This window comes from Ranitomeya variabilis, chromosome 4, assembly GCF_051348905.1.
Source record: "Ranitomeya variabilis isolate aRanVar5 chromosome 4, aRanVar5.hap1, whole genome shotgun sequence".
In the NCBI taxonomy this organism is placed as follows: Eukaryota; Metazoa; Chordata; class Amphibia; order Anura; family Dendrobatidae; genus Ranitomeya; species Ranitomeya variabilis.
In genome coordinates, this window is record NC_135235.1 from 641858771 (window position 1) to 641868671 (window position 9901).

General features: G+C 46.2%; 1 protein-coding gene across 1 annotated transcript in view; it reads right to left on the reverse strand.

Annotated features, from left to right (window-relative positions):
* The window catches only part of LOC143767357 (uncharacterized), a 340694-nt gene extending 339620 nt beyond the window's left edge, over nucleotides 1–1074 (reverse strand). The window contains exons 1-2 of the mRNA XM_077255618.1: nucleotides 1045–1074; nucleotides 565–705 (exon numbers count right to left, since the gene is read on the reverse strand). Of these exons, the coding sequence (XP_077111733.1) occupies nucleotides 565–705; nucleotides 1045–1071 (168 nt within the window). The 5' untranslated portion in view covers nucleotides 1072–1074. The remainder of the gene's footprint in view (nucleotides 1–564; nucleotides 706–1044) is intronic.
* Nucleotides 1075–9901: the final 8827 nt, after the last annotated feature.

Sequence of the window (9901 nt, forward strand, 5' to 3'; positions counted from 1 at the left end):
GCCGCGTCGCCACCGCCAGAGCTGCCGCCTCACCAACCACCCGAGCTGCCGCCTCACCACCACCAGTACTGCAGCATACCGACCTCCTGTCTCTTCCCCCTTATCCCGAAGAATGTAAGTCCGCAAGGACAGGGTCCTCTCCCCTCTGTACCTGTCTGGCTTTGTAAATTTGTTTACTGTTAACGATATCTACAACTCTGTAAATAACCCCTTTTCACATGTACAGCACCATGGAATTAATGGTGCTATATAAATAAATAATAATAATAATAATGGGGTTGTTTCGCAGCCAAAGGTGTTGGATACTTTACCAGAATCGATGGCAGTCTCAATGCTGAGCTATATGTGAGTTCTCTACGAGACAAGTTACTTCATACACTCGGGTACTATGGGTATAAAAAGGACGACATAGTGTTCCAGCAGGACAACGACCTGAAGCATACGTTGAGATTGGTGAAGAAATGGTTTCTGACAATGAAGTAGAGGTGGATTGGCCACACAATCCCCAGATCACAACCCAAACAATTGTAGGTAGAACTGAAGAAAAAAAAATTGTATACATACCCAAGTGAGTCGACCACTATTCACCAACTTTGGGAATGTGTAGAAGAGACCTGGGGTCAGATATCGGTCAAGACATGTTTGAATGTGATTGAGAGCAGCCCAGAAGGATTCAGTCAGCGGTGAAAGCCAAAGATAAAAACACTAAAGAAATAAAATTTAGATTTTTAGGAGCAAAACAGTAACAATGCAGTGATATGACAAGAATCTGCATAACTAATCATATGCTAAATAGTTGTAAGTCAAATTTATGTATGAGATAGCCAAGATGATTGTCTATAAAATGATGGTAGTCTCACGTTCGAAGCAGAAGTGGATGGTGAGATATGGAGCCTGAAAGTCAAATGTTCAAAACATTGTTATCCTTTAGATTGTCAGCGTAGTGACACAGACAGGAACACGTTCTGTCTCATAAAATTTGACCACAGCACTGAGGGGGTTAATGTCCCCTGTGCCCAGTAATGGGGAATCTCCATCACCTACCTCCACCCGCAGAGCCGCACACCACATATATGGCTGCTCTGTGCGCACAGGACCTGGGATGAGGTCACAGGAGGGGAGGAGTCAGGGGTCACATGATCAGGGGCCTCAGTGTATGCAGGACTCTGCTGTGCTGGTTGTCATGGTGCTGGATGAGGGGAAGTTTCTGTGTGGGGTCAGGAGGGGTTTATAGGTTGTACGGAGCAGAGTCGTGTGTGTACGAGGTGTACGGAGCGGAGCCGTGTGTGTACGAGGTGTACGGAGCGGAGCCGTGTGTGTACGAGGTGTACGGAGCGGAGCCGTGTGTGTACGAGGTGTATGGAGCGGAGCCGCATGTGTACGAGGTGTATGGAGTGGAGCTGTGTGTGTGCGAGGTGTACGGTGCGGAGCCGTGTGTGTGCGAGGTGTACGGTGCGGACCGCAGAGTGAAGGCAAAATGGTCTACAAGTGCTAAGCATCTCTGGGAACTCCTTCAAGATTGTTGGAAGACCATTCCCGGTGACTACCTCTTGAAGCTCATCAAGAGAATGCCAAGAGTGTGCAAAGCAGTCATCAAAGCAAAAGGTGGCTACTTTGAAGAACCTAGAATATAAGACATAATTTCAGTTGTTTCACACTTTTTTTTGTTAAGTATATAATTCCACATGTGCTAATTCAGAGTTTTGATGCCTTCAGTGTGAATGTACAATTTTCATAGTCATGAAAATACAGAAAAATCTTTAAATGAGAAGGTGTGTCCAAACTTTTGGTCTGTACTGTATGTGTGAACATATTTGTTTTTTGTTCATGTATGATACTGTAATTGTAAAAAAATAGGAAAATCAACCTGCACCATGTGCAGCATGTCACCCCCATATGCAGAACCATGTGTAGCATGTCGCCCCCATATGCAGCACCATGTGTAGCATGTCACCCCCATATGCAGCACCATATGTAGCATGTCACCCCTTTATGCAGGACCATGTCACCCCTTTATGCAGCATCATGTGCACCTTGTCACCCCCATATGCAGCACCATGTCACCCCATATGCACCATCATGTCACCCCCATGTGCAACCGTATGCAGCACCATGTCACCCCCATATGCAGCACCATGTGTACTTTGTCATCCCCATATGCAGCACCATGTCACCCCCATATGCAGCACCATGTATACTTTGTCAAACCCATGTGCAGCACCATGTCACCCCCATATGCAGCACCATGTGTACTTTGTTATCCCCATGTGCAGCACCATGTCACTCCCATGTGCAGCACCATGCCACCCCCATGTGCAGCACCATATCACCCCCATATACAGCTCCATGTGCAACATGTCACCCCCATATGCAGCACCATGTCACCCCCACATGCAGCACCATGTGTACTTTGTCACCCCCATATGCAGCAGCATGTCACCCCCATGTGCAGCACCATTTTATCCCCATATGTAGCACCATGTGCAGCATGTCACCCCCATATGCAGCACCATATCACCCCCATGTGCAGCACCATGTCACCCACATGTGCAGCACCATGTCACCCCATATGCCGCACCATGTGACCCCCATGTGCAGCACCATGTCACACCCATATGCAGCTCCATGTGCAACATGTCACCCCCATATGCAGCACCATGTCACCCCCATGTGCAGCACCATGTCACCCACATGTGCAGCACCATGTCACCCCATATGCCGCACCATGTGACTCCCATGTGCAGCACCATGTCACACCCATATGCAGCTCCATGTGCAACATGTCACCCCCATATGCAGCACCATGTCACCCCCACATGCAGCACCATCTGTACTTTGTCACCCCCATATGCAGCACCATGTCACCCCCATGTGCAGCACCATATCACCCCCATGTGCAGCACCATATCACCCACATGTGCAGCACCATGTCACCCCCATATGCCGCACCATGTCACCCCCATGTGCAGCACCATGTCACCCCCATATGCTGCACCATGTGCAGCATGTCATCCCCATATGCAGCACCATATCACCCCCCATGTGCAGCACCATGTCACCCCACATGTGCAGAACCATGTCTACCTGCCATGTGCAGCACCATGTCACCCCGCCATGTGCAACACCATGTCAGCTCCCCATGTGCAGCACCATGTCACCCCCCCATGAGCAGCACCATGTGTAGAGCCATGTCATCCACTATGTGTAGAACCATGTCACACCCATGTGCAGAACCATGTCTCCCTGCCATGTGCAGCACCATATCACCCCCCATATGCAACACCATGTCAGCCCCGCATGTGCAGCACCATGTCACCCCCCATGTGCAGCACCATGTCACCCCCCATGAGCAGCACCATGTGTAGAGCCATGTCACCCCCATGTGCAGAACCATGTCTCCCCCCATGTGCAGCACCATGTCACCCCCCCATGTACAGCACCATGTGCAGAACCATGTGTCCCCACATGTGCAGTACCATGTCACCCCCCCATGTGCAGAAGCATGTCTCCCCCCTTGTGCAGTGCCATGTACAGCACCATGTCACCCCCCATGGCAGCACCATGTCACCCCCCCATTCCCACCCCAAAATTCCCATACATATAAAAAAAAAAAATTAACACCACATACTGACCTCGATCCTGTTCCCTGGTGCTCTGCTTCTCTCTCTGCCTCTGGTACGCTGACTCTCCACAGTATACAGCTGACGAGATGAAATGACATTATTGAGTCAGCTGTTTCACACGCTGATTGGTGGAGGAAGTGGCGGGAGGACCCTCCTCCACCATAGGAGTCAGCGGCCCCGAGCAGATGGAGACAGCTAGCGGGCTGGGCACAGTGCCATCTCAGGACCTCTGGTTGCCAGCCCCACGGCTGTCTCGGTCAGAGACAGCCAGAGGGCCGGAAGTGGCCCGCGGGCCGCACTTTGCCTGGGTCTGCCTTGGACCACTGAGCAACAGTCCAGTTCTTTTTCTCCATGGCCCAGGTAAGACGCTTCTGGCATTATCTATTGACCATGAGTGGCTTGACACAAGGAATGCGACACTTATAGCCCATGTCCTGGATACGTCTGTGTGTGGTGGCTCTTGAAGCAATGACTCCAGCAGCAGTCCACTCCTTGTGAATCTCCCCTAAATTTTTTAATGGCCTTTTCTTAACAATCGTTTCAAGGCTGCGGTTATCCTGGTTGCTTGTGCATCTTTTTCTACCACATTCTTTCCTTCCACTCAACTTTCCATTAATATGCTTAGATACAGCACTCTGTGAACAGCCAGCTTGTTTAGCAATAACCTTTTGTGGCTTACCCTCTTTGTGGAGTGTGTCAATGACTGCCTTCTGGACATCTGTCAAGTCTGCAGTCTTCCCCATGTTTGTGGAGCCTACTGAAACAGACTAAGGAACCTTTTTAAACACTTAGGAAGCCTTTGTTTTTGTTAATTATTCTAATTTACTGAGATAATGACTTTGGGGTTTTCATTCTCTGTAAGCCATAATCATCAACATTAACTGAACTGAGTTCTCTGAACTGAAATATCCTGCATGTCTATTGCTCCATTCCCTGACAGCAAGCAGCCTGAATGGTAAACATATTCATTCTCTGAACTGAAATATCCTGCATGTCTATTGCTCCATTCCCTGACAGCAAGCAGCCTGAATGGTATCTGAGTCATTCTATCTTCGGCATTGAATCCTGCATATATCTATATATGTTAGTCATCTTATTATGCATTTGTTTGTGTTTATAGATATTTAACTCACTTCTGCTTGTCCTTATGCAGAGAGATCACATAACTGTTTCAAAGGGGTTTATGATCCATGTAGACCTGGACATTTGTTTATCTGATCACTACATTTATTGTGTCCTGCTGTCTCAACTGAGTTAGATTGATTGGTAATTAGAGGGGGAGAGAAAAAAAAAAAAGTGAGATCTAAGAGCTAGCCTTCTATAAATGTAGACATAGCTTGGGGATGCATTCAAGCAGGGGTGCATTTGTGCACTATTATTCATGTACTTTTATTCAAAGTACTTTTTTTCTAAGTATTCGGCAGTTATAACATGGCAGTTAGACAGGGCAGGAGACAGGTAAGAAAAACTAAATCTATTCCCTATTCATTTAGAACAGAACAAATACTCACCATATGTATTTGTATAATCTATATCCTGGCTGCTGCATTCACTCACATTCACCGCCCTTGCATAAACTCTTTACACTCCATCCATATCGGCCCCTCTGTCCTTGCCTCTCCTATGTATAGCACTCATGCTCTGTTCACATTGCTTAACAGCGCAGATCCATTCAGGCCATGTGCACACGTTCAGTATTTTTCGCGTTTTTTTCGCTATAAAAACGTGATAAAAACGCGAAAAAAACGCTAACATATGCCTCCCATTATTTTCAGTGTATTCCGCATTTTTTGTGCAAATGTAGCCTTTTTTTCCGCGAAAAAATCGCATTGCGGAAAAAAAAGCAACATGTTCATTAAAATGCGGAATTGCAGGGGATTCCGCACACCTAGGAGTCCATTGATCTGCTTACTTCCCGCACGGGGCTGTGCACACCATGCGGGAAGTAAGCAGATTATGTGCGGTTGGTACCCAGGGTGGAGGAGAGGAGACTCTCCTCCACGGACTGGGCACCATATAATTGGTCAAAAAATAAGAATTAAAATAAAAAATAGTCCTATACTCACCTTCGATGTCTTCCCGCCTCTCCACTGCATGCTGCCGCTTCGGTTCCTGTAGCTGGTGTGCGGTGAAGGACCTGTGATGACGTCACTGTCTTGTGATTGGTCGTGAGCGGTCATGTGACCGCTCACGTGACCGCGACGTCATGGAAGGTCCTGCGCGCACACACCATCTATACGGAACGGACGCCGGTGAGGAGATCGGCTGTCTGCGGGTGAGTATAAGCATTTTTTTATTTTTTTAATTATTTTTAAACATTCTATCTTTTACTATAGATGCTGCAAAAGCAGCATCTATAGTAAAAAGTTGGTCACACTTGTCAAACGCTATGTTTGACAAGTGTGACCAACCTGTCAGTCAGTTTTCCAAGCGATGCTACAGATCGCTTGGAAAACTTTAGCATTCTGCAAGCTAATTACGCTTGCAGAATGCTAAAAAAACGCGAAAAAAAACGGAAAAAAAACGCAAAAAAAAATGCGGATTTCTTGCAGAAAATTTCCGGTTTTCTTCAGGAAATTTCTGCAAGAAATCCGGACGTGTGCACATACCCTCAGTCCCACCATCCAACACAAGAGACGCTCTCACAAATCACTTAACCATCTGCTCACTCTTTCTATCCTCCTTCTCCTAGTCGCTGGAGACATCTCTCCCAACCCCGGCCCCCCATGTTATAGCCAGTCAAACCTCCCAATTGCTACACCCAGAAACCCCTCTAACCTTATTAATATTCCATGCATGCCTTCTGTCTCTTTGAATTGTGCCCTTTGGAATTCTCGCTCTGTGTGTAATAAACTCCCTTTCATCCATGACTTCTTCCTTTCTAATTCTCTTAATCTCCTGGCTCTTACTGAAACCTGGATCCAGCAGTCAGACACCACCGCTGCTGCTGCTCTTTCATATGGTGGACTACACTTTTACATACCCCAAGATCAGACAACAGAGCAGGTGGAGGCGTTGGTCTGCTCCTTTCACCCAAATGTACCTTCCAAGTTATCCCCCAAGTACCCTCACTTGTATTCCCTTCCTTTGAGGTCCATGCTGTCAGACTCTACGTCCCCTTCTCCATGTGAGTGGTGCTCCAGGTGCGCCGAACGTCTGTGGAGAAAATCTAATCTACCCGAAGATTTCATCCATTATAAGTTCATGCTAAAAACATACAACTCTGCCCTTCACCTCTCCAAACAAACCTATTTCAACACCCTCATCACCTCACTGTCAAATAACCCTAAACGTCTCTTTGACACTTTCCAGTCCCTACTCAACCCAAGAGAGCAGGCCCCAACCACAGATCTCCGCACTGACGATCTGGCCAATTACTTCAAAGAAAAAATTGACCACATTCGACAGGAAATCATCTCCCAATCTCTTCATACCATGCACTGTCCTCCCTCCCCCACTGCATCTAGTTCACTCTTTGACTTTGAACCGGTTACAGAAGAAGAAGTAAGCAGACTCCTTGCATCTTCTCGCCCGACCACTTGCACCAGTGACCCCATTCCGTCACATCTCCTCCAGTCCCTTTCCCCGGCTGTCACCTCTCACCTAACGAAAATATTCAACCTTTCCCTCACTTCCGGTACTTTTCCCTCCTCATTTAAGCATGCCATCATGCATCCATTACTTAAAAAACCCTCCCTCGACCAAAATTGTGCCGCTAATTATAGACCTGTCTCTAATCTTCCCTTCATCTCTAAACTCCTCGAACGCCTGGTCCACTCCCGTCTTACCCGCTATCTCTCAGATAACTCTCTTCTCGACCCTCTTCAATCTGGTTTCCGCTCTTTACACTCTACTGAAACTGCCCTCACTAAAGTCTCTAATGACCTACTAACAGCTAAATCTAATGGTCACTACTCCATGCTAATTCTCTTGGATCTCTCTGCAGCTTTCGATACTGTGGATCATCAGCTCCTCACTATGCTCCGCTCCATCGGCCTCAAGAACACCGTTCTCTCTTGGTTCTCCTCCTATCTCTCTGACCGATCCTTCACTGTATGTTTTGCTGGTTCCTCCTTATCTCACCTTCCCCTTACTGTTGGGGTTCCTCAAGGATCAGTCCTAGGCCCCCTCCTCTTCTCTTTGTATACCGCCCCTATTGGTCAAACAATCAGTAGATTTGGTTTCCAGTACCATCTCTATGCTGACGACACCCAATTATACACTTCTGCTCCTGTTATCACGCCGACCTTTTTAGAAAACACCAGTGATTGTCTTACCGCTGTCTCTAACATGATGTCCTCCCTCTATCTGAAACTGAACCTGTCAAAAACTGAACTCCTCGTGTTCTCTCCCTCTACTAACCTACCTTTACCTGACATTGCCATCTCCGTGTGCGGTTCCACCATTACTCCAAAGCAACATGCCCGCTGTCTTGGGGTCACCCTTGATTCCGAGCTTTCATTCACCCCCCACATCCGATCACTGGCTCGCTCTTCTTATCTGCATCTCAAAAACATTTCTAAAATTCTCCCTTTTCTTACTTTCGACTCTGCAAAAACTCTTACTGTCTCACTTATTAATTCTCGCCTGGACTATTGTAACTCTCTACTAATCGGCCTCCCTCTTACCAAACTCTCCCCGCTCCAATCTGTCCTGAATGCTGCTGCCAGGATCATATTACTCACCAACCATTACACCGATGCCTCTACCTTGTGCCAGTCATTACACTGGCTACCCATCCACTCCAGAATCCAGTACAAAACTACTACCCTCATCCACAAAGCACTCCATGGCTCAGCACCACCCTACATCTCCTCTCTGGTCTCAGTCTACCACCCTACCCGCGCCCTCCGCTCCGCTAATGACCTCAGGTTAGCATCCTCAATAATCAGAAACTCCCACTCCCGTCTCCAAGACTTTAAACGTGCTGCACCGATTCTTTGGAATGCACTACCTAGGTTAATACGATTAATCCCCAATCCCCACAGTTTTAAGCGTGCCCTAAAAACTCATTTGTTCAGACTGGCCTACCGCGTCAATGCATTAACCTAACTATCCCTGTGTGGCCTATTAAAAAAAAAAAAAAAAAACATAATCAGGTTCCTCGCATCATGTTCTCATACACTTTATGCAGTTAATAGCACTCTGTGTCTGTACTGCTACATACTTAGGCAGTTAACTGGTTCATGCAGCTTTACATGAACACCCGAGCCTTACACTATGGCTAGTCCAAATAACTAAAGCAATTGTTACCATCCACCTCTCGTGTCTCCCTTTTTCCTCATAGTTTGTAAGCTTGCGAGCAGGGCCCTCATTCCTACTGGTACCTGTTTTGAACTGTGATTTCTGTTATGCTGTAATGTCTATTGTCTGTACAAGTCCCCTCTATAATTTGTAAAGCGCTGCGGAATATGTTGGCGCTATATAAATAAAAATTATTATTATTATTATTATTATTAACAGAAATAAACACTTGAAATGGATCATTCTGATTGTAATGAGTCTATATAAAATATGAGTTTCACTTTGTGTATTGAAAAACTGAAATAAATTAACTTTTTGATGATATTTTAATTTAGGGAGAAGCACTTGTATATCTCCATCTCATTAAAAAAATATATATATATATTTTTTTTAGAAGTATGGGAGGGCCCAAATAGAACTTTTGCTATGGGGCCCTGTGAACTCTATGTACGCCCCTGCTTGCAGGGTGGTGATAATGCGGGCAATCTGGCCTGTTACTCAGAGTTCGAGGCTTCGTATGTCCCATGGCCAGATTATCCTCATCATAAGCGGCATGCTGGGCAGGGAGGGGGGCCCAGACTTATTTCTTGCGTAGTGAAGAGAGTAATGTCACTCGCATGGCGACTCATACTGGGGGGCTGTGCAGGGAAGGAAAAAATGTATTGCTTGGAAATTTGGAGACATGTTTTCAGTAGTGTATAGAATAAAAGAACAATTTACATTTTACTCAAAAATATACCTATAAAGAGAAAAATCAGACAAGCTGAAAATTTTGCAGTGGTCTCTTAATTTTTGCCAGAGTTGTATGTAGTGGAGGGGGCAACTTTAGCTGTGTCCCAATATATAGTGGAGGAGGCAACCCTACCGGTATCCCAATATAAAGTGGAGGAGGCAACTCTACGACATCCCAATATATAGTGGAGAAGGCAACCCTAGTGGCATCCCAATATACACTGCTCAAAAAAATTAAGGGAACACTCAAATAACACATCCTAGATCTGAATGAATGAAATATTATCATTGAATACTTTGTT